The sequence below is a fragment of the Toxoplasma gondii genome, chromosome VIIb (assembly GCF_000006565.2).
Source record: "Toxoplasma gondii ME49 chromosome VIIb, whole genome shotgun sequence".
NCBI lineage: Eukaryota > Apicomplexa > Conoidasida > Eucoccidiorida > Sarcocystidae > Toxoplasma > Toxoplasma gondii.
This window is the reverse complement of record NC_031475.1, coordinates 3913593-3937816: the sequence shown is the minus strand read 5'-3', so window position 1 is coordinate 3937816 and position 24224 is coordinate 3913593. Positions and strand designations below refer to the sequence as shown.

Here is a 24224-nt window from a genome sequence, read left to right as displayed (position 1 = left end):
GAAGAAACCGGCGTTTCTGTAGACTCTTCTGCCCCTCTCGCCTTGAACTCTCGAGGCCGTTCTCAGAGGATGCACACTCCACCAGTGTTTCTCGCATTCTTTGCGGGATTTGTCTCTCTGCTCTTTCTCTTTTCTTTCTTCCTCTCCTGATTGTTCTTCTCCTCCTCTTTCCCCTCGCTCTGCCTCTTCTCCTCCACCTTTTCCTTCTTCTTGTTCTTCTCCAATTCCCTATTCTCTGCCTTTTTCTGATCTGGCCTCCGGGTCCGTGGGCTTGCAAAGCAGCGTGAGGAGATTCTTTTTCTTTTTCAGGCGCGCGTCCACCTGCGACGCGCAGAAAAGGAGAGCGCAGAAGCGAGATAGAGCGGGAGCAGACGCAGGCGCATTCAGAAAAGAGTTCCCTTCCTCTTATCGCTGCCTCTCTCACACCCCCGCGACGGCAAGTGCAGAGCCTGCGTTGACAACGCGCTGCATTCTTCTCTTTTAAGACGTCGCTACCTTCTTTCCACTCCCTCACCTCATGTACAAGTCACTCTCACAACCCAAATGAAACACAAACGCATGCAACGTTCCCCCCACCTACTCCTCACAACAGCGTTCTGCTTATACTCTGATATTATACATATATATATATATATATAGAGAGAGAGAGAGAGATGTACAAGGATGTATTGTCTATGTATGAGCACACGAATATATATATATATATATATACATGCATATGCATACAAACGTGTACGCATTTACATTCAGATGTATGCGTTTCTGTTGTCTGATCGGTTCCACTTATGTTCGATGGATCTTCTTAGACTCCGGTCTCTGAGGCCTTCATTTCGCTCTCTTCTTCTACCTTTTCTGGGTCCACTGCGTAAGGCAGTGGAATGCGAATGCAGAAGGACCTGGCCGACTCCGACAGGTCTTCTCCTGCACGCGTCGCGCCGTCTGAAGCAGAGAAGCATCCAGCAACTTCGATCTCTCGCTCACTTCCTGCAACTTCCAGAGAGAGGGGATCGACCGGGCGGGAGAAGCACACACAAACCTCTCGAATCGCTTCTTCTCTCTCTCCCTTCTCCGCCGACCGCTCTCGACTCCGGTGCACAACTCGCCACAGCGGAGCCCCGGGTGCCTCAGCAGACTCAGCCTCCGCAGGCGGGCGAGAAGAAGAGCAGGAAGAAGAGCATGACGAAGAGCAGGAAGAAGACGAGGAAGGAGAGGAAGAAGAAGATAACGAAGACGGTGAAGAAGATGCAAGAGAAGCAGAATGTTGTGGAGGGTGGCAGTCGGAAGAGAAAGCTGTTGCTCGAGAGTGAAGGCGTCTTGTGGAGACCTGATTCATGTAGAATTCATCGGCACCCTGTTTCGTTGGGTTTGGTTCTCCTTTGTCAGCTTCCTCCTCTTCCTTTTTCTTCGCCTTTTCCTCATTCCTCTCAGTCTGTCGTCGAGTTTCTTGTTCCTCCGTGTCGTCGCTCTCTTCTTCCACAGGGAATGCCTCCTCCGCGAGAACTTGAATCAAAGGCGCAGGCGCTCCGCTTCCCTTGCCCCCCTCTACTGCACCGCTCTGATGGTGGTCTCGCCGCCGTGTCTGCGCCGCACCTTCCCTCGCCTTGAGCGCTGCGGCAATAAGGTCTCTGTTCTCCGCCTCCTTCTCCTCCCTTCTCCGTTTCTCTTCCTCCAGTCTCTTCACTTCCTCTCGAAACCTCTCTACTTCTTCTGCCGACGGAATAATCACTTCGGCCCTCGAGCGCCCCTCCTCCTCGTCTCTCTCATCTCTCTCATCTCTCTCGTCTCTCTTCTCTTTCTTCTCCCTCTCCTCTTTCTTCTCTTTCTTCTCTCTCTTGTTCTCGCTCTTGATCTCGTTTGTCTTGGTGCTGTGTGGGGTCTTCGCTTCCTGAGTTGCTTCGGACTTCTCTTCATGCGCGGGAGTCTCCTTTTTCTCTCGAGGAGACTCGCCCACGCAGTCGCCTTGAAGCCGGTGGAGACACGCCTCCTTTCCTCCTTTGTAGAGCAGCTTGGGGAATCGAATCGACTGCGGCGCAACGGCAATCTCACCCGCGGCGCGGGCGAGGGCACCGGGGTCTGCGCCTGTGACGGCGGCGTGAGTCGCGATGTTCTCGAGGGCCTCTCTCTCCTTGTCTCCGAAGAATCCTGGAGCTGCTGTCTCCCCGCGGCTCTTGTCCCCACAAGCCTTGGGCTGGACGATCTGCAGCAGCGAAGCGAGAGAAGAGTTCTCGCTTTCTCTCGCCTCCTCGTCGGAGAGCGCCGCCGACAGCGGCATTCCGGAGGTGGAGAGGCCCGGTAGGGGCGACGCCTGCCTCGCGTGCTCTCTCTGAAGGAGAAGGAGCTGCTCGAGAGGAAGAAGACGATTCAGACAAACAGAGGAAAAGTAAAACTTGAACCGAAGATCCAGCTGGCATCTCTGCACCACGAGGGGATGCACGCAGACGTCCACACAGACTCGCGAGCTCCGCCCCGCAGATGGTTCCGCTGTCTCCTGCGTCTCGTCGCGATCGAGAAAGAGCGGCACAGAGCGCCGCAGAGATTTATTCTCCCTTTCGAGACCTGCGTCTGCGGGTTTCTCCGACGAAGACAAGAGAGGAGTCTTCTCCTTCTTCTGCAGAAGGCGGCGCACCCCGACACTGATGGGCAAAAACGCCGCGTCCAGCTCCTCCGGCAGTGTACAGACACCTGGGGGCTCTCTGCGGGTCGGCGCCTTGGTGAGTGGCGAGGAGCAGACGTTCACGAAGTACTCGAGCGTCTCCGAGATCTCTCGCGCCTCTCCAGCTTCTTCGGCGCCTTCTGCTGCCTCGGTGGAGTCCCCCGCAGGGAGTTCGACGATCAGTGGCGGCGCAGAAGGCGAGGAGACAGAGCGTTCCTGCTTGCTCTGCTGGGGGGGTGAGATCTTCAGCTGAGCACGAATGACGAAGCCTGGCCGAGGGCGAAACGGTGGCAGCGAACGCGGAGCCGCGCGGGATGATGCCTCGCTCTCTGCTCTCTGCTCTCTTATCGTGCTTCTGCGAGACACAGAAGAAGAGGAAGAACAAGAGGAAGAACAAGAGGAAGAACAAGAGGAAGAAGAGGAAGAAAAGGCCGAAGAAGAAGACGGCTGGCTCTGTCCTCTGGCTGCATGCAATTGCTCTTGAATGAAACGTTGATATCTTTCTGGGTCACTCTCTGCGAGGTCGTCGAGCGCCGCCCAGAGCGCTTGAGCCTGGACCGCGAGGCCGCCGGTCGGAGACGGAGAAAACTCCATCTTCAGAGACTGTCTCTTCGCCTCGAATGGCGACGAAACGGAAACTAAAAAGCGAGAACAAAGGAGGAGATCCGGACGAAGAGGAGCGAAGACAAGGACGAAGAAGAGAGACAACAAGGAAGAAGGACTGAAGATCAAGAGGCCTTGTCAACGGCGACCTTCCAGGTGAGAAGAGAGGAGTAGGTGCGGCATGGTAAAAGAGAAAGGAGAGTTTTTGAGAAAGAGAAAGGGGAAGGCGACGACTGTCAGGAGGGAACAGAAGAGAGAAGAAGGTACGGAGAATCGTGATTCTGAGTGCACTAGTAGGTATATGGACGATGAAGAGGAAATAGAGAAAAGAGAAAATTCGCGTAGATGCGCTGAGTCGCACTGAAACGCTGGTGCAAGCCACGGCAAAGCTGTACTCTGCCTGTCAAGCATGCATCCGAACTCCTCGTCCGACGAACGGCAGGCGAAAAGTTAAAAACGAATCTCTCACTTGTTTCAGGTTTTCATGTTGTGCGTCTCACCACCTGTTCTTTAAGGTCGTTTTTCTCTCGCGTTGTTCTGTTCTGCGTCTGTGTCTGGAGTCGTCGCTCCTTACGTCAAAAACAGGGGCGTCCCTATTCTTGCTTTGTAAAATCTTTCATTTTTTCTCTCTCCTTTCTGTTCTCAATTCTATCCTATCGTCCCCCCCTTCTCTATTTCTTGTCTTGTCTTATTCGCTTCCCCGACTTTTTTCTCCTCCCGTCTCTTCTCTTCTTTCTTGTCTCCGTCTTTGTAAAAAGATGGCGGGGAAGAGCCTGGAGGCTCGCTGCCTCCTCACCATGAAGAGAAGGTTCGTCGCCTCTCCAGTTTGCTACAAATCCTTTCTTCCTTCATCTCTTCTGTCTTCACTTTCTTCTCCTTCTCACTCTGCCTATCCTCCCTCCGCTTCTCCTTCTTCTTCTTCTTCTCACTCTCTCTCTTGTCCACCTCACTCCCTGTCCTCTCCTTTCTCGCTCTCTTCTCGCTCTCTTTCTTCTTCTTCTCCTCTTCGCTCTTCTCCTTCGTCTTCTCGCTCTTCTCCTGCTTCTTCCAGTTCGTCTCCTCCCTCGCCTGCGTTTCCTGCGGGGTCTGTTGTGTCTGCTTTCTGTGCTTCTTCACTCGCTGCTGTCTTCGCTCTCCCGGGCGCTCTCTCTGGACTCGGGAGAGACAGGCTCTGGGCTTGTGTCTCTTCGCGCTCTGTCTCCTTCAAGAACCGCGCCGAGTGGCGCGCCTTCATGCGCCTTCCGCCGTAAGTTAATTCTGTTGGGTGTTCGCTCTAGGCGAGAAAGGCGTCTCGAAGAGAGACAGTAAAGCGCAGACGAGTCCTGTCCTGCCGCTTGCTTTCGACTTCGAGCACTTTCAGTTGCATCAATCAGTTGAGGGGGACGATTGTGTCTTGGAACGCGATCTCAGAGACCTTGTTTGACTGTTCCGCCAAAGGAGAGTCGCCATCTCTCGCTTCACGTTTCAAGTTTAAGTCGGAAGCAGTTGATGTCTTCATTTGTAAATAAAAAATAGTGAATTGGCAATCTTCTTCCGTCTCTCCTGTCTGCCTCGCCCAGAGCGGGGAGAGCCTGGAATATCTGCCCCAGGCGTCTAGAAACTCGTAAACAAGGTCTCCAAGCGGCGTTTTTCATGTCTGAAAATAAAATCAGAGTGGAGCTCGAGATTTTCAGCGTCTCTTGCTGTGCTTCGCCTTGCTGAGCTTCTCCACTTTCTCTCGCCGTAGCCGAGGCAGCGAGCAAGCGCTTCTTTCGCGCCTGTCGCCTTTCCTTCTTTCTTGTCTCTCCAGATGTTTGCTATTTCCTGACGCTCAGACTGACAGACCCTTCGGTTTTCGGGTGAAAGGCCTTTCAACACCGCATGTTTCGTTTGCGAAGGCGAACGTTGTCATTCTGTAATTTCCTTCCAGGTTTTCCCCGTTTTTTGCCGGAAGCGAATTTTTCGAACAAGAAGGCCAACTCGCTTTCCTCCTTTCCGTGTTTTTCCCTCATTTTTGTTTTTTCTGGTCATTTTTCTTTCCTCTGCACTGTCCTTTTTTTGTCATTTTTCGGCTTGTTTTTCTTTTCTTGTCATTTTTTTGTGCTTTTCAGGAAATCTCGAGTGGAGCCCCGGCGCCCAATTCCGCGCATCTTTCCTTGGCGCATGGCTCATAATCCCTTGCCTAGGCGGTACCCTCTGTACAAACATCGAACGCTTTTTCTTCCTCTCTCTCTGCCCTCTTACTCCCCGCAGCCGGCCATCTCAGGTGTCGCTGTTGCTCCTCTCACCATCACAACCAATGCTGCTCAGCTTCCGCGAACTTTGCTTTTGCAAAGTGCCGTCCGGCAACTGCGTCCGCTCTCTGCTCCTCAGTCGCCGTCTCCTTCTTCTCCGCAGTCGTCGCCTTCTCAGGCTTCCTCGGAGCCGTCGTTTCCGTTGAACTTGCCTGGCGTTCTTCGGGAAGGGGGTCTGCGCAGGCGAGAAGGCGCTCGCTCTTCTTCCTGGCTTGCCTCGCTGGCGACTTCGCTCCAGGACGACGCGGCGCAGCTCGCCGGACAGTGCTTCCCGAGTGCGTCTCCGAATATAAGCCGACCCGCGAGCTGCGCCTTCGCGGGGACGTTTCTTGCGGTCTACTCGTCAGACGAGTTTCCGGCGATCTGCGTCGTGCGCGAGGCTCTGGGGAGAGTTGCGCCTGGCGTCCGGCTGGCTCTGCGGCAAGAGGCGGGTGAGGGCCTTCTGAAGATCTTTCGTGACGACGGCATGGCGGTGTTTGTCAAAGACGAGGTGAATCGCCTGGACAGAACTCGGAAAACTGGTGAGCAGGCCGACGTGAGAGTCCGGAAAAACGCGAACGTTCCGACGAGCTCGAGGCGGGAGGAAGGGAACCAAACACGAGGGAGAGATGCACAAGTGGGTTGACATGCAGACATGCACAGGAAATCCATGGACAAAACAACGCTTTCAAGTTCAAGAATTTACATCGGATTCGTTGCTTTCGTCCCTGGATGGTCCTCTGTTCCAAACCAGTTGACACGCACCCTTATGTCAGTTCTTTTTTAGCTATATACACATCGTAATATCAATACATATATATATATATATATATGTGAATAGCTGTGTCTAGTGTCCTATATTTATACGCATATATATATATATATATATCGGATATAAATATAACCGCGTACGCCTCTTTATATCAATGTATATGTAGTCGTGTAATCTTTAATTCATATATATATATATATATTTAGATATATAGATAGATATAGATATAGCTTTGAACACATCCGTATATCTGTATATGTCTCTTTATGTCTTCGTGAACATCTTCGTATGAGTCCCCTTACATTGCTACGCAACGTGTAAATCAATAGGCATGCATGTTTATGTATAGATCGTTCAGACAGACGTCCAAATCTGTGCAGGCATCGTGTGGGTTTGGAACTCGAGGTATGTGCGTTGTCCAAGTGGAGAGTGAGGGAAGGGTCTCCACAGAGAAACAGCGATTTCATCTCGAGCACATGAAGAAAGCCTCGGGGGTGCGTTGTGTATCTGCAGCTCTCGCAAAGAGAGAGGCGGGCAGGGCCGCGGTGCAGAGCATTCTTCTCGCCTGCGGAGTCGCCGTTGGTTAGACGGCGCGAAGGAAGAGGGCGTCGGTGATGTGTCAAGAGAACGAGAATAGATGAGATGGCGATCCGACATCGAATCCCTCGAGAGGAGACGGAATACCCGGAGGAGACAGACTTCTGGAGTTTCTGGTGCATTCCCTGAGACAGGGAGTAAAAGAAGCTGAGGGGGTGACTGAGAGAAGAAGAAGAAAGGTTTGAACGCATGCGGGACAGGAGGGTGGGTGTCTCCCTTTTCTCTCGTTTTTTGTGCGTCTCCGCTCTTTCTCGCGTTGTGTGCTCTGATCGTGTTCTGCGGTCTCTACTCTTCTTCTCTCTTCTCAAGGAACAGAAAAGTGGAAGCCGAAAGGGGGCGGGGGAGGTTGGACCGGGTATTTGTGTTTTTGAGCCTGAGCCAGGCTGCTCTGAAAGAAAGGAACCCTCCAGGCACAGTCGATTCTGTTTCTGTCTCTCTCTTCGTCTTTCTCTTTCTCCGTCTGCGTGTCTGTCTCTTCCCCTCTGTGTCCTTTCCTGTGCTCTTTCTCTCTCCCTTCTTTTGTCTCTCTTTCTCGCTGTGTCCTCTCCTCTTTCTCCATTCCTCTGTCTCACTCCTTCTCTCCTGCTCTATCTTTCCGCTCTCTTTTTCGCTTCTTCTCCGTCTTCTCTCTGTATCGACAGCGGACGCTCTACGTCTGTCGATCGCTCAGACCTCGATCCATAGTTTAACTTATTTAGTATGAAATTGATTGATTTTTGTTCGAGAAAAATCAGCGCATAAACATGTTTTTCGATGCAACTGAAAAAATCCGTCTGCGCACTTGTTGTGTGACTCCATGATCTCTCCTGCCTCGGCCCTGCGTGTGTATCCTTTTCCTTTCTGCACCCTCTCTCTGATCCCGGGCGGGAGAACTTAACTGCCTTCCTTTCTCTCGCCAGGCGTTCCTGCGAATGCGCTCAACGCTGAACGACAGAGACGAGGAGAGAAAATGTCGCAGAGAAGAGAGTCGAGAAGACACAGAGAGAAAAATCAAAGAAGAGACAAAGCGGAGCGCGCACAAGAGTGAAAAGGAGAGGTTCCCGAGGCAGAAGAGGAGGAAGAAAGAGCTTCGAAAAGCGAGAGTCGAGCAAGGGCAACTGTGCTGCCTGGTCCCTGCATGTAGCTTGTGTGGGTTTTGAAGGACGTCGTAGACTTCAGCCGTTTCGGCAAGTTGCATTTCGAATAGTTTCTCCAACACTTCCCCCGTTGTGTTTTTTACCGACTTATGTAACCTTTTTAGTTCTGCAGAGGCGAGGCAAACGTGTGAGAGGGCGAGAGCCGATATCGGGAAGTAGTCCGTTTCGGTGGAAGTTCACAGCAGAGACTGAGGGTGTACAGCGCATGCAGCAGGCTGTTGACGTTGCCGAAAACACGACAGAAAGAGCGTTTTCTCGGCGAAGAAAGGTGATGTGACGTTTGCCGGGAGCTTCTGAGGCGAGAAGAGGCTGTTTACAAGGAGAAAGCAGACGCGCACCGCGAGACTGGCCGAAGGAGAGACAGGAAAACAGAAAGGAGCGCAAGCGCGACGGAAAAGCCAGTGGTGAAGGGAAGAGAGAAAGACGGAGAACTGCCGAGGAAGAAGTAGACGCAAAGCCCACCAATAGAGATGGCTACAAAGAGGTTACCGTATCCTCCGCACAAAGCCGATACAGAAAGCGAGCGACATGTACCAAGAGAGAAAGAAAGAGCAAACTGGAGAGAAAGAGAGAAAGGCGGGGAGACACACGAAAGCACAAAGAGAGGATCGGAGAGAGAACTGGAAGGAGGAAAGGTCTAAAGAGTCGACCACCACACACTCTTTCGATCAGAGAGTTCCGAGAGCTTGAGGAGCACATGCATATCTCTTTTTCAGTATACCTTGTGAACGAGAAGGCACCTCGACGCAGAAGCGCGGTTGGTGGAACGGACTCGAGAAGGAGAATCACGATTTCTTGAGGGAAGATCTTTGCGCCTCCGTCAAAAATCGAAAGCGGTCGAGCAAGGTGTGTTTCGGTTGTTTGCGTCTCAGTGTCCCGGCAAGACTCTTTGACAGAAGGAAGAGCAGGAGCTGCTCTCACTGCAGGCAAATGCAAGCGCCAGCCACTTGCTGCTTTTCCATTCTCTTTCTTTTCTCTCCACGGCAGCCTGTGGAGGAACTTCCTTCCACGTGTATGTCTCGGTCCGTGTGTATATATCTTTGTTGTGTGTGTGTAGGTGTGTGTAGGTGTACGAGCAGATTCTTGAGCACATGCAGAAAGGCGTCTTCTGCTCGAGAAAAAAGGATCTCAAGTCTGAGGAGGCGCTTTTTGTGAAGTCTGGGGGGGGAGCGCGTCCTGGGTGTCGGCGGGAGGCGTTGCGCTCTCCCGCATGTCTCAAAAAGTGACGGAAAGAAAGTGGAGAGAGTGTGGCGTCTGCTCAGGTTTTCCGCGTTTCTTTGCTGCGTTCACACTTTGTCGCCCCCCTGTCTTTCCTCTTCCTTAGCTCTCTTTCTGTTTTTCTCCGTTTCAAGTCCTCTTTTCCGTTTTCCTTCCCGGTTCACTCTGCTCTGCGTTCTGGGCCGCGCCTCCCCTCCGCGTCATTTTCGACCTCGCCGGCAAAGCGCAGGTAGACAGCGCGGCCGCCGCCACAGATGGCGTTCGTTCCTCTCGACTTCCTTCCTTCCTCCGTCCGTTTTTCCTCTTCCGCCCGCCACTTTGAGCGCGACCGCTCCTTCTTTCCGGGACCTGAGTCTCGCGAGCACGAACTAGGAAAGCGAAACTCTCCGCTTCCTCGCCTTGTCTGCCGAGCAAGTCTCGTGCCTCGCGGTTGCACGTGACTTCGGGCAGGGACCCGGGTCGCGCCACGAGATCCGCGCAAGCCAGACGGTGATTCTTTCCCCCCTGGCGAGAGAAGCAACGCAGGGAGTCTTTTGGACCTGAAAACAAAGAAAAAGCAAAGTTCCAGCCAGAAAACAGGCGAATTTCTGCGAAGGTTCCCGCGGCGGTTTCCGCGCCCGCGGCCACGCCCGCCGGCGTCCAAGGTGTACGTACACCGCATGCGGGCGGGTCACCACGCCGGGCTGAGCATTTGGAGGTCGAAAAAAAGCCAAGACAACCCTGCGAAAAAAGTAGGCTTCCCGTAGAAAGCGAGGTGGCAGCAAAGGCAAGGAAGGCGTACTGGTCCTTGGAAGAAAACGCAGGAAAAAAACACGTTTCCTTCGGTGTCTTGCGACGTTCTCTGCCCAGCTCACGCAGTGAAAAAAGCCGCTGCGAGCTGAGTTGCGGCGACGGAGGAAGGCCGCCTTTTTTTCGCATACTCCCGTGAAATTCTATCTGAAGGCTTCGAAGATTCTGTCTAGCGCTAGTTGCAGCTTTTCAGCCGTGGACAACGGGAGAAGGAGGGATTTGCGTAGTTCCGTCTCCATGGGGGTTCGCGCAGCGGAAAGCGAACGGTAGAAGAAGGACTGCGTGTCTCTCTCTGTGCATGAGCATGAGGCTCAGGCCTACGGTAAAAGAACGCTGAACTCGCGCGACAATGCATCCCAGAAGAACCAGCAGAGTTCGCAGAAAAGGGAGAGCGAAAAGCTGGACGCTTGGCAGCGGGAGTTGGCGGACACAGCCGAGACTCTCGAGAGCATTCGCGCTGCGCTTCCGCCTACCGCGGGCATGGTTCCGGACCTCCCTCGCGTGCTGCGCGTCGACAGGTGAGGAGGAAGTTTCGAGACCGAAGAGACTTCGAGAAAAGAATTCTCCGTAGAAACCCAGACTGCATGCGACGAAAGCAGACACTGAAAGGCGTCCGCAGCGCGCCTTGAGCTGCGGCTTTCTGCTGTCAAGACACCCGAGCGACCGAACCAAGGCAAAGGAGGAGAGACACCGCGGAATCGCGAAGAAGAGAGGAGCGTCGGGGCAGGAGCAACAGACAGTGAAACTAGGAAAACAGAAGAAGCGAAGGAAAAAAGATGACAAGAAATGTATCGGATGACATGTATGTGTCTGCGTGATTAGGGGAGAGAGGGGAAGAGGACCGAGGTCGAAGATGGAAGTTGAAGAAGATGCTACTCTCAGAGACTTCCAGCCTTGGAGCAGCGGAGGCGCTGATCTCTGCAGTCTTCTCCTCAGAGGTGACCCTCTCCGCCAAGCCAAGCAACAGGTAGCCAGGTATGGTTCTTTCTTTTCAGGTCTCGCATGGCCCTCTCGAACGAGTCGTTCCGCCTTCCCTTCTTGCAAACGTTCTTCTTTCAGTCTCGCCTTCTCTCTCATGTGCTTCCTTTCTGCTTTTCAGGTGTCGTCGCGCTCTCTCTTGCTTTCCATCTTCTTTCTCGCTTCCTTGTCCTTTCTTCGATCCTTTGCTCTCCATCTTCTTTCTCGCTTCCTCGTCCTTCACATGGACCATTCTGACTCCCTTGGTTCTCATTTTGTCATGAGGGTTCACCTGCCCGTTTTGTCGCCTGTGTATTTCCCTCGATACTTCCCCCGGCGCCTTTAGAACACATAGAAAAGTATCTGAATCTGTGCATATATCTATGTTTCCACCTTCGCTTTGAACCGCTTCTCTGTTCCTGTCTTTCTCTCTTTTCCTTCTGCTGGCGACTTTTTCTCGTCTTCCTGTCACCGTTGAAACCTTTCTCTGTTTCTTCTCTCCCTCGCACTCTCCTCGTCCCTCTCTTGCTCTCACGCCCTCCTGTGGTTCTCGCCATTCCGGAGGCTGCTCTCGTTTCTGTGCGTCCAGCATGCGCGAGAGCGTAGCGGTTGTCGAGGACTTGCTTCAGCAAGTCTCTGGATTCCACCAGCTGCTGCTCGCGGAGTTGAAGACGAAGTCCAGAGACATCCGAGCCTTCGTCGCCGCCCTCACGCACCGCGGCCTCCAACTGCCGGTCGCGACGAAGCGCCCTGGGCTCCCTACGCCGCCGCCGCTGCGCAGACTCCGCCGGAGGCTTCTCTCCAAGCAGAAAGCGGAGACACGCGGCTTTGACCTGGCGGCAAAAGCCGGAATCGCGGAAGAGAAGAATGCCTGCAGCGAGGGAGGAAAAAAAGAGAAAGCGAAGGAGAAGAAAGAGGGAAAGGCAGCGGAGGAACGCGAAGAAGGAAGGGAGGAAGAAGAGGAGGAGAGAACCGAAGAGAAAGACGCGGAAGGAGATGAGGAAGATGACGTGGAAAGAGGGCGAGGAGAAAACGGGGAGGAAGAAGGAGATGCCGCAGGAGAGAGAAAAGGAAAAGAAGAAGACAGGGAGAAAGAAGGAGATGCCGAAGGGAAGGGGGAAGCGAGGAGCGACGGAGAGAGAAAAGAGCGACGAGGGGAGTTGAGAAGAAGAGGTGGAAACGCGGGAGAGAGATGCGGAGACAAGGCGACAAGTCTCAAAGAGGAAGAGAACGAGAAGCGGAAAGAGAGTTTATCCTTTGGCTTTGAGGCTTCTCCAAAGACACCCCAGCATAGAAAGAAAGAGCGAAGCAGACAATGCGAGAGGAGTACGTCTCCTTTCTCGGTCTCCGCCCCTTTCGCCGGCACTGCTCTGAGGAACGCGACACCAGGCTACAAAGATGAAACGCCCTGCCGTTCTCTGCTGTTCCTCTCTTCTCACTCTTCTTCTCCTCACTCTCCATCTTCTCCGTCCCGACCTTTGTCTCTTCCTTCTTCCTGTTCCTCTCCTCCTCAGTCGTCTTCCCTCTTGCCTTGTGCTTCCTCGGCTGTCCAGAACATTTCTCCTTCTCTGCGAAGCGACGACTCTGCCTGTTGGCATCCTCATGCTGTCTGTACGGCTTCTTCTCTGGGCGCAGAGCGGGAGGAAAGCAGAGACGCAAGCGGAGAGGGGGGAGAGACAAGTCTTCTTCAAGAGCGACAGAGAGAGAGACAGGCCCAGAGGAAAAGGCGAGGAGACGCCGGAGGAGCACAGCGAACTGTGCGAACTCTGCCGGCCGCTCCCGCCTCCTTAGCGATCACCGATGTCTCTCCAGGAGCGGCGACAGAAGCCGAGAGACTCCGCAGGCGTCACAGGCGAAGAATGAGTCCTCTTGCGTCTCCCTCGAACTCAGTTGAGGGGGTGAAAGAGCTTAAGAGAGAGAAGGAGTCGACCGCACTCTGGAGACAGCATCCCTCACTTGCTCTGCCAAGCAGAGAGACAGACAGCCCCTCCGGCTCTGTGGTTCATATGGGAGAAAGAGAGTCGAAAACGAGGGGGGAAGAGGCGGACACATGCAAGGCTCTGGAGGGGTCTTCGCCTTCCGAGTCTTTGGCACCTTCGCGCTCGATGTCTGCCTCTTCTTGTGCGTCTGGGGCTTCTCCTTTCTCTGCGACGGAAACCTCTTCCTTGCTTGTTCCCTCGCCATCCACCCGCTCTCACAAGCGAAAAAGAACTCCGCAGGCTTCCGCGCTGACTTCTTCGAGTCTCTCGCCTTCTTGCGACGCGGAGGAAAAGGAAAAGACAAACGACAGGGGAACGGTCAAGTCGCGACGCGTCCTCCCGCCCTCCACGCTTTCATCTCCTTCTTCTCTCTCTTCTTCTCTCTCGTCTTCCTCCTCCGCCTCTTCAGTCTCTTTTTCCTCCACTTCAGTCTCGGAGACAGCTAGCCGGCCTGACAGGGCCGTCGCAAGCGACGCGTTGGACGGAGGAGTAGCGGCGGAGAAGCTGTGCGAGAGCGGAGACGTCAGTCGTTCTTCTCAGCAGGAGGGTACCATGGGTCCCTGCCCTTTCTCGGATGCTGGAGCAAGAGAATCTTCTTCCACTCTTTCTCACTCTGCTCCTTCTGCTTCTTCGTCTCTCTCTTCTTTTGCATTGATTCACGCAACTTCATCTCGAAGAAAGTCAACTCGTGGGGGGAGACTTCAGAGGCCGAGTCTGCAGTGCGGGTCAGGCGGAGAAAGCTGTCTCTCGGCGAGTGCAGAAGAGACAGGTATCTCCGCGGACGCCCCCTGGGAACCAGCCTCCGAGGGGGGCCGCGGACAGCCAGCCGCGTGGACCGAGCTACCTCCAGCTGCTAGCCAGTCTGTGAAGACGCGGAAGACAGGCAGAAGCTCCGCGAGACGCAGCAAGACAGGTGACAGCGGCTGCGCGGAGGGGGCAGGCGAGGGAGAGACCAGCGATGGTCTTCTGGGTACTCGGGGCGGCGGAAGTCGGGAAGAAGAGAAGGCGAGGAAGGAGGCAATGGAGACAGAGGCGAGCGGCGACAGAGAAAGGCTGGCGACAGAGGCGACCGCCAAAGGCCGGCGCAGAGAGAACGGGGAGACCGAAAACTTCTGTTGCTCTGCGTCTGCGTCTTCAAAAGCAGAACGGGGGAGATCGGAGAAAACGCGCCGAGAGAAAGCTTCTCGGCAGAAAGAGAGAGTTATGAGCTCGAGCTCGACAGACTCCTCGAGCGAGGACGCACCAGTGTCTCGGAGGCGCCTCTCTCTTTGTCTCTCGTGTGAGCCAGGACTCCGCAAATCTCGAAACCGGAAAACGTCACCCCACCCCCGTGCGGGGATCTCTCCTTCTGTCTCTTTCTCACCTCAGTCTCTTCTTTCCTCAGGTCCTCCTGCTTACGCTTCTCACTTGTCGTCTCCTTCGGATGCCGCTTCGTCTTGCGCGTCGGCGTCAGCATCTGTCTCTGCGCCGGACTGCGGGGTCGAGGCGAGAGCGCCTGCCTCAGCTGTCTCGAGGAAAGGCGAAGAGAAGAGTCCACAGGCGGGCTCGATCGCAGAGGAAACGACGCCGGGAAATCGAGTTATCCAGCGTGGGGGCCGCGCCAGCTGCCGCCAACGAGGCGCAGAGCGACGCGCGAACTCGGGGAGACCCGGCGTCCAGAAGGTTTCGCGGAGTTCTCCTCGAGGGAGCAAAGGAAGCGACGGAAAGGCAAGGAAGGGAACAGCTGACGATCTTGTCCCTTCGAAGGAGAAGCGTCTTCGCCTCGGCGACGAGAAGGATCCGTGGCTCCCCTCGGGAGGTCAGACCCCCCGGTCGCGAATGGAACCACGTTCGAGCGCGTCGGGCTCCAAAGGGCCTTCGGACGCGTTGGGCTCCAAAAGGCCTTCGGACACGTTGGGCTCCAAAGGGCCTTCGGACGCGTTGGGCTCCAAAGGGCCTTCGGACACGTTGGGCTCCAAAGGACCTTCGGACGCGTTGGGCTCCAAAGGGCCTCCCCTGGGCGGCGAGGGCGACGGCCCTCTTTGCAGAGATGTGCTGAAGAGAGAGACCTCAAACAGCGCCCCTGGCGGGGCGGAAGCGAGGGCTCACGTACAGAGCCAACGGTCCGCCCAGAGTGTTTCTCCTCCGTCTTCCGATTTTTCTCTTCCCTCTTCGCTTTCGGTGGAGCCGATGTCGGCGTCCTCGCCGCAGGCGTCCGACTCTGTTCGAGGCGCTGGAACGCACAAACAGGAGACAGACAAGAAAGGAAAAGAGACAGACGGACAAGGAACGGAGAAGGGCGAAGGCGCGAGTCGAGAACATGGAGGAAGGCACGAGCAGAAACTGGCGAGAGAAGGAGTTTGTGAGGGGAGACAAGCGGAGAGAGTGGAGACACTGGCGCCATGTCTCCCAGACCTTCCTTCTGTTCAGCTGGCTTCAGCCGGCGTCCTCGATCTGGGACAAGCGCGAGAAAGAAGTGGAGACAGACAGGTTGAAGGGAGCCATTCAGGTTTGCAGCTGTCGAGCAGCGACGCGGAGACTCTCGGCGTCTCTGCATTGACCGATGGAGCCTCTTCAGAGCGTGAAAAGGCTCCGTGCAGAGAAGAAGCGAGAGCCGGCAGGAGAGAGGGAGAAGAAGAGCAGACAACGGGAGAAGAGTTAGAAGAAGAGACAACAAAGAAAAGAAAGAGAGAAGACACGCGAACGTCTGAACTGAGGCCCAGAGATCAGGCAGGCGAAGCACCGCCTACTCAGAGAGACGCTGCAGAAGCAACGAGGCAGGCGACCAGAGTGGAACAAGTTGAGGCTGCAGAGGAGGTCGAAGAGTGGGACATGGAGAGAGGGTCGGAGTCCGGCAGGAGTCGAAGAAAATGTGCCGAGGAGGAGACGAAAAGACACAGCGAGAGAGAAACAGAGAGAGAGAAAGAACAAACGGAACTCAAAGAAGAAGCAGGAGGAGAGAGGGGAGCGAAAGGAGACAGAGGAGAGAAAGGAGAGAGACGAGGGAAAGGAAACACCGGAGAGGAAGGAGAAAGAGAGAGAGGAGAGAAGGGCGAACGAGAGAGAGACAACACAGACAGAAGAGGAGACAGAGGGAAGTCGCACGGCAGCATTGGTCACGGTCGGCGCCTCGAGGGAGGCGAAGAAGCTGCAGAAAGTCGAAGATGGAGGCGAGAGGAAGAAGAAAGAAGTGGAGGGGACAGGAGAGACATCTTTAGTGCGCAGCGGAGTCAAAGAAGCTTTTTTTCTTTTTCTCAAAGGCCTTGCCCGTACCAGCCGCTCTGGGCGGCGCAACAGCAAGAGCGACGTCGATGCTTCTCCTCTCGCCGTGGCTCCGGCTCCGGGCCGGCGGACAGGGGCGACTCCGGGTGTACGTACACTTCAGTGGACAGGCGGTCGTGGAGCAGAGCGGACAGAAGCCGGGAGGGGAACTGGCGCAGCTCACCGCCGCGCCGAGACGAGGGAAGTCGAGGGAGAGGCGAAGAGAAAGCTCGCCACCGAGAAGGCTGCGCCACCCACTCTGCTGCCGCCTGTCGGCCTTCCTACGGCGAAGATTCTCGGCGCGACGAAGGAAAATGGTGGCTGGAACAAGGCAGACCAGAAAGACATGAAAGCCGAAACTTCCTTCCGTCTCGGATGTATCTGCGGCGGGAAGACGCGGACTCTCGCTCTTCATGGGACAGACGCCTTCCTCCCGCTTCCTTTTATCAAAGCAAATCTCTCAAATCACGATCTTTCTCCTATTCGCTTCAGTCCTCTTCCTTCTCTTCATCCTCTTCTTCCTTCTCTTCGTCCTCTTCTTCCTTCTCTGGATCATCTTCTTCCTTCTCTGGATCATCTTCTTCCTTCTCCTCGTCCTCGTCCTCTTCTTCCTTCTCTTCGTCCGCGTCCTCTTCTTCCTTCTCTTCGTCCGCGACCTCTTCTTCCTTCTCTTCGTCCGCGTCCTCTTCTGTCACTTCATCCTCTTGTTCATCCTCTGCTTCCTTCTCTTCGTCCACTTCCACGTCTTCGTCTCCTTCGTTGTCTGCTGTCATCTCTCCTCACTCGCCTGGTCTCTCCGCGCGCCCTTCGGCCTCCCGCACTCCTTTTCTCGAGTCGCGTGGACTCGCAGATGCAGCTGCAGGCGCCAAGGACTCAGAAGAGACCAGGCGTCCTCGGACTTTGTCCTTGTATGCGTCTTCTCAGTCTTCTCTCTCTGTCCCTTCGTCTTCGTCTGTCTTCTCCTCGCCTATCTCCTCTTCCACAGTTTCTTCCTTCGCCTCTGCATCTTCCTGTCTTTCTTCGTCCTCTGCTTCGTCTGCTTCTTTCTCTGCCTCTTCTCGTCTTCCCTCGTCTTCCTCCTCCTCTGCCTCTGCTTCCTCTCTTGTTGACTCGTTTCCTGCTGCGCCTGAAGCACTCGAGCCAGGTTCATCGAGGGTCGCCCAATACCTTCTGAGACTCTGCGCGTCGGGCGTCTCCAAGTCTGTCTCCGCTAAGGAGTCTCTGCGGGCGCCTATGGCGAAACCGCCTCTTGATCCTCCCTGTGATCCGCCTGGCGACGGACGCAGCGAGGAGGTGCAAAGGCAGAAGCTCAGTTCCACTGACTGTTTCTCCTGCGAAGCAGAGAAAGAAAACAAAGAGGAAGCGAAGTCGCACTCCGGTCACTTGCCGTTTTCTCTTCCGTCCTCCAATTTTCACCTCTGCTCTCCTTTCTCTTCTTCTCTCGCATCTGCATTCGCTTCCTCGTCTCCTTCCTCTTCATTTTCTTCCACGTTTTCCTCTTCCTCCTCTGCATCTTCTACTTCTTCATCTTCCTTTTCTTCATCTGTTTCCAGCTATTCGTTTTCATCTTCTCCACTGTCTTCGTCTTCCTCCTCGTCCTCTTCTGTCTCGTCGTTTCGTTCCGAGTCAAAAGGGCACCGGTGCTCTCCAGCGCGGCTAGCGGGACCTGCTCTGGGGTCCTTGGGATACGAGCGAAGGCCCTCTCCAACGAAGTCTGTCTCCTCGAAAGCTGCAACGACGAGTGAGAACGCTCGTGAAGTGGAGGAAGGCGGCAGAGCCTGGGGAGTAGTGACAGAGAGAGGAGACGGAGTTCCGGAAAAGTCAGAGAGCGGTGAGGGCGGGTGGCGAGAGCACGCTCGTCGACTGGAGGCGAAGACACCTCGTCTGTTTTCCGACGAACTGTCGTTTCGACTCCGCGAAGAGTCTCGGCCGGAGAGCGACCGAGGGGAGAGAACCAAGCGTTTCTCTCCAGACGAGGTGGAGACGCTTGATGTGGAGAGCAAGACGCGCGAAGAGAAACGAACAGAGAAACCAGAAGAGAGTCGCGGAAAACGAGGCACTGCTGTGGAAGCGCACAAAACGTCTACGCAGGTCCAAACTCGGGAGGCATGCGACGAGGGAACGGCAGAAGAGAGGACGAAAAAGAAGAAAGAAGAGGGAGAAGAAGATGGGAGAGAACAGCAGGCGAAAGAGGAAGAAGAGGAAGAAGAGGAAGGGGAAGTGAAGGAAGATGCGCCTGGTGTGCAGAGAGAAGAGGGGAAGAAAGCTTGTCCGGGAGAGACACTCGAGGAGGCAGCGGGGGAGGCGAGTCCTTGGGAGAAACAGGTGAAGCCTTCGCTTACGCTTTTTGGGGCTTTTCGGACGATGACTTTGCAGGTGAAGGGAATGAAAGCGCGGAGAAAAGTTTCTCGAGACACAAAGAAGAAGGAGATTTTGGAAGGGGAAAAAGAGAAGGACGCTACGCGACAGAGTCAGTCAAACCACCCAGAGACGCGAACACACACTGTCTCGCTCTCTTCCTCTGATTCCGTCTGTGCATCTGCTTCTTCATTTTCTCGCTCTTCGACATCTGCATCCTCTTCATCTTCTGCCTCTCCGCCGTCTTCCTCGTCGTCTTCGCCTGCCTTCCCTTCCTGTTCTTCTTCGTCGCCTTCGTCTTTCCTTTCAACTCCTAAGAACGAGGAAGGAGAGAGAGGGAGCGAACGGGGACCAGACGGTGGGGAAGAGAAGGAGACGACGGAGGCGAAAGTCGCGAAGACGGAGGAAAAGAAGGAGAAAGCCGAGCATGGTGAGGAGAAAGGAGACGGGGAGAAAGATCCTGAAGAGGGTCCCAGAGGCTTCGCTGCTTTGCACAAAGACGACAGAGATGCCCGCGCAAGAACCGTCGGCGTTGCTCGAATTGAACTTTTAGGAAAGAAGGAAGAAAACCGCATGCACGCAGAGCCAGCCAGAGGGCGGACGACGACAGACCGCGGAAAGAGGGAGGAGGAGCCCAGCGAGAAGACAGCAAAGGAGGCAGAGACCAAGGGAGACCCGCCTGTTTGGAGTCCAAAAAGAGAAGGTCCTCTTTCTCTCCCTCGATTCACCGGAACAGGGGAGACGAAGGGCAAAACTGAGGAGACGAAACGGTGTTCTTCTTTCTCGTCTTCCCCTTCCCATTGTGCTCTGCTCGCTGTGGAGCAAGTGGCGAGGGTGCTGGAGTACTCTGCGTCGGAAAAGTATGAAAAAGAGAAAGAGGCGTTTCTGGGGAACTCGCCTTTGCGGCAAGCTTCCTCCGTCGAGTTAGGAAGGGCGCACATCGAGGAGTTGCCAGAACGCATGGCGCAGAGAGAAGCGAAAGGAGACAAGGGCACAGGCGCAGAGTGTGGCGGGGTGTCTGTACAGCTGACGGAGAGCGAAGGCGAAGAGGGGCAGACTGCAGAGGCGCAGAGAGAAGACGAAGAGTCCGAGAGCTCCGTTAACGAGGCAGAGTTAAAGAACGTCTGTTTGACGCTCAAAAAAGAACTTGAAGAAACTCTGGAGTGCAACGTAAGAACTGCTGAAGTTCACATCCGAAGGGTTCCCCCCAATAAGAGGCGCGCGACGCCGTCGACGTGGAGAGAACTTGCCGTTCCATAATTGAAGGCAGCTGCGGCAGGAACTGTATATTGACGAGGTTCATGAGTGCGAAGCAGCCTCCCTTGTCAGCTGTCTGTCCTAAAACAACACTCACGTCGCGTCCATGCCTGGCCGTCCTCCTCTGCTTTTCGGCGGCAACTTTTCGGAATGCCTTCATCAAGGTCGCTGGAGCTCTCCACGGCGTCTCCAGTTCTCTCTTTCTTAGTAGCTCGCCTTCTCTCGTATCTGTTCAGCTAGCCTGCGGCGCGTGGATCTGTGGGGTTTCTCGAATAGAGAAATGCGTTGCACTCTGGAAACGCGGGTGTCTCTGCAGCTTGTGGCCATGCACTGTCACGTTCCGCTGTTTTCTGCGCACTCAGCTCTCATCTCGGAGACACAAAGCGACCTGTTCATGCTTGATTTTTATCTGGCTGCGGGTGCATGCGCGTCTGTGTGTATGTGTGTTGGACTTACTTGACCCTCACTCTCGGTTCACAGCCTCCTCGTCGCTGTGGCTTCAGATTTTGCGGCGCCATAGAAGAGAGACCCTGTTCTGCACAGGGCACAGTCAGACAGGTCGAACACCCTCGAAACAGGCGATCTCGATCGTACCTCGGTGCAGTTTCTCTGTGCAGGGATTCAGTTCCAGCGAGTCCGTATGTCCAGTTGTCCCCCTAAGTTGATTGTTGGCTACGGCGGCTTGCTGCCTCAAAGGGAAGGCTTAACGAGGAATGAGTGCGATGGAAACTGTGTTGCAGGACGCGGAAACCACGCGACAACTCCTGGTGGAAACGCACCGCCTTCTCGTCCACCAACTCCCGGTCCCCCTCATGCTTCGGATTCTTAAAGTAAGCGGCGCACATGTAGTTGATGCATGTACAAGTGTGTATATACGTGGATGTGTGTTGAGAGAGATAGACATATATGGAGACATAGAGATAGGGATACAAATAGATCTAAGAGGGAGATAAAGTGATGGAGATAAGCTCATAAAAATCTATGTATGGAACGATAGATAGATAGATAGACAGACAGATTGATATATATATATATATATGTATTTGCGTTCTGTTGAATCAGCACAATTCGATCGAAAAGGAACGACGCATTGGAGATTTTTCTTGTTTTTTATGTTGCTCGACTCTGTGCAACTCCTCTCTGCACAAGTGGAGACAATGTGGCGCTCAAAGTCATGCGTCCAAATACCCTTGCATGATCTGCGCATAGGCATATACACATTACACCTCAATCCGTATCTAGATACATGTGCGTATCTATAGACATGATTGTAAATATGTACACACACGTATGTATATATATATATATATATATTTGCTTGCGCGAACTAAATCTTGTTGGAGGATGTCCTCTCTTGACTGCTTGATCCTTCTGTCAGGACTGCTCTGTGTAGCTTTTCTTGAGATAGGAGAGTTCAGACCTACCTGTAGTTTTATGTCGGAGGACGTTGTCTCCTTCGAAGCTGGCTTACTGGTATCTGTCTGTCGCGTTTGATCACTTTGTGAATTCAAGTTCCTGAAGGATTTTAATATCTGTATCTCCTAACAATTGTCCGATACGTATTCGCTCTGGGAGTGCCGGCTCCCGGGTCCTTGCTCTTTCTCTGAGTCTCCACTTCGTGCTTCCGAATCGCTCTGTGACGTTTTTTTGATGTGGTTCTTCTCTGTTTTGTGTTGGATTCCTCGACTATAAGCCGACAGGTCTAGGACGGACAGTTCAGGCAGTCGTCCGCCATCGAGACGCGAGTCTCGCCTCTCTCGCCAGGCGCATTGTGACGGTGTTGAAAGGGCGCATAGCTCTGCAGGCTCAGCGAGAGCAAGAGTAGAGAAGTCGTCACCTCTGGGTCGAGAGAAACAGGCCGTTCTTTCGAGAAACAGGCCGTTCTTTCGAGAAACAGGCCATCGGTTTCTGTGACCGGCTGAGATCACCTGTCGAGTTCGGCGTCTGCGATTGACAGACAGAAGCATTTGCTTGAGGGAGAGGCAATAAGATGAAAGAAGACGAGACACTGAGGAAAAAAGATTGGACCTTTGAAAGCGATTGGTACATAATATCAAACCTGATACTAATCAACTGAGTTAAATGATGCAGGGTGGGTGGAAACTGAAACCTCAGAACGCCGCACAAATCGCAGACAGGGCTGCTGCTGCACGCAGTCCCCAAAAGTGGATCTTACTTTTTAGCGCATGCATTCACGAATTATCGGTGCCATCTTCGCGTAACAAACGCGGTTGAATATGTAATTCGGATTCAAATACGGATATACGTATATATCTGCAGGAGGTGTGTCATCTCCGTTCTCATAAAAAAGAGGAAAGGCTCGAACGAGCGCTCTGTTGTGTACAGTCCTCAGGGAGAAGAAAATGATTTGAGAGCCATGCTTTCTATGCAGAACAATATGGATTCGTTGAAACCAGTCCGCTAGGGAATTATATCGGGGCAAATCAGACGAACGACGTTGGTGTGACTATCTGCACGTATCGATGTTCATACTCAAGCAAAACGAATACATATTTACGTTCATGTATCTGTATATATAATATATACATATATACAAGTACATAGAGATACATATGATTGTATGTATAAATGTATATGCATGGGTGTGTACATGTATTTGTTGATACAAACGTATATGTGTGGATCTGCATTTGTATACTTATGTATAGAAGACACACGTATGAATGTGCACATGTATATGTGTGTATAGAGGATCCACGTATGGATATATATTTACATGTTGTATATGCTGTATTTGCTTGAATCTCGTGGGAGAGAAGCTGTAAGAGGTTGAAAATAGGTTATCATCAAGAGTCGGGTTCGTTTGCGGCCTGTGTCGTTTTGCGAGCGGACATTGTTTCTTGGGTCTCTCCAGAAAGGCTTTCTGTTTCGAGCAAAGACGGTGACGGTGCTCAGAGATTTGACACATAGGTCGTCTCTTCCCTCCCTAGTGTCCTTTTCACTGCATGCAGCAGTTTTGTGGTCCCTGGAAAGGAACGGAGAGACCCAGCGCTAACGCACGAGTCGCGCTCCCAAGGATTCTTTTCGCTTCCCAAGGCTAGTGAAATTGGATCGCGTGAGCAGGTACGAGAACCTCTCTTGTCCTCATCTGAAGGCCCGCCGCGAAGACGTCAGACTCGCCCCACCTGTGTCTCACTTTATCGACTCGGTTGTCTTATGTCCTCCCCAATCGAAAATACTTCCGTTTCGATGAGGATGCACGTCTGCACACCTCCTTGCCCGTGTGAATGCAGCCATGCCTTCACGCAAGCCTCAACGTATACGCGATATGTATGTGTATATATATATATATATGTATATATATTTCTACGCGGGCATGACTGCATGACTTACGGGCGCTTTATTCTCGTGTACATGTAGATGTATGTATGTGGGGCTGACGTTTGTGCAGTTTGCTCTCGCGCGTGGACGCGATTCGATACATTTGTGTAACTTCGGACGCAAGGGATTGTGGGGAATGCTTGTGAGAAGCGGTTCGGGAGATCGGCAAAACGCGAGGGGTCGAAGAGCCCGTTGTTTGCTCTGCTCGACGAATTGAAACCTTTCAAGTCCGTTCGCAACCTGTAAGCCCCAGCCTCCCAAAAACGGCAAAGACGTTCCAGCCAGGATCCACTGTTAACTTGAGAAGGCATATTCTCCACCGCTCTCTCTAATCAAGCATGCAAGACACACATCTCACGTGTCCTAGGCGTCCCAGTCGAAGTGGGTAACCAAAGAGAATGTGCATGCTTTCCAATGTGGAGAAGTGCCTGTCTCGATAGGAGACGTATCTGGTTTGTCAGGAAAGTCATAAACATCGTGCATGCCCACATGGGGGCAAATGCACGCGCGTAAGCGACACCCTGGTAGAAAACGTTTTCCAGACATGCTTCCGCTCTCAGCGAATGCAACATCCTGTGCACTACTGTCTGTCAACGGGACTTGGAACGCGAAGGCCTGCTTCTCAAGTCCGCCCTTGTTGGTCAGCTTATATTCGGGTGGTGTCGGACTCTGCCTGGAAGTAGAGTTGTCGGCGGAGCAATACGCAATCTCAGCTGTGGTTTCTGCGCAGAATTTCTCTACCGAGAGACCCGCTGTCTCTAGTTCACTGCACAGCTGTGCTGGCTGATCGAGAGCCGCCGGGTTTCTTCGCAAAATGCACGCGTCCACTGTCACCTAAAGCGCGAGCGCGCGGTTCGTTCGAACAAAATGCACATGAAAGTTGCAGAAGTTGGAGAACGCGCAATCGCCTTTCACACGTCAGTCATGTGCAGGTTTCTCCCCCGACTCTAGACGTTTGGTGGAGGCGAAACGATATCTCCGCGACAGCACGCAGCCCTCGCGTGTAGAACCCCCCGAAACAGCTGTCCACACACAAAGACGAGAAATGCCGGCCAAAATTTCGATCCAACT

The 24224-nt window shown here is 53.7% G+C and overlaps 3 protein-coding genes across 3 annotated transcripts; 2 read left to right on the top strand and 1 right to left on the bottom strand.

The window, feature by feature from the left end:
• Nucleotides 1–228: 228 nt before the first annotated feature.
• On the bottom strand, nucleotides 229–3247 carry TGME49_257640 (hypothetical protein; the record flags this gene model as incomplete). Its single annotated transcript, XM_018781145.1, has 2 exons — nucleotides 229–321; nucleotides 848–3247. 2 exons carry the CDS (start codon nucleotides 3245–3247, stop codon nucleotides 229–231), a joined length of 2493 nt encoding a protein of 830 aa, XP_018636980.1.
• Nucleotides 3248–4014: 767 nt separating this feature from the next.
• On the top strand, nucleotides 4015–6867 carry TGME49_257650 (hypothetical protein; the record flags this gene model as incomplete). The annotated part of the gene is made up of 3 exons (XM_018781146.1): nucleotides 4015–4502; nucleotides 5347–6050; nucleotides 6794–6867. 3 exons carry the CDS (start codon nucleotides 4015–4017, stop codon nucleotides 6865–6867), a joined length of 1266 nt encoding a protein of 421 aa, XP_018636981.1.
• Nucleotides 6868–9843: 2976 nt separating this feature from the next.
• On the top strand, nucleotides 9844–21636 carry TGME49_257670 (hypothetical protein; the record flags this gene model as incomplete). The annotated part of the gene is made up of 5 exons (XM_018781147.1): nucleotides 9844–10538; nucleotides 10843–10995; nucleotides 11567–19724; nucleotides 20552–20641; nucleotides 21505–21636. The coding sequence occupies exons 1-5, from the start codon at nucleotides 10501–10503 to the stop codon at nucleotides 21634–21636; spliced, it is 8571 nt and encodes a 2856-aa protein (XP_018636982.1). The 5' UTR covers nucleotides 9844–10500.
• Between the last annotated feature and the right edge of the window lie 2588 nt (nucleotides 21637–24224).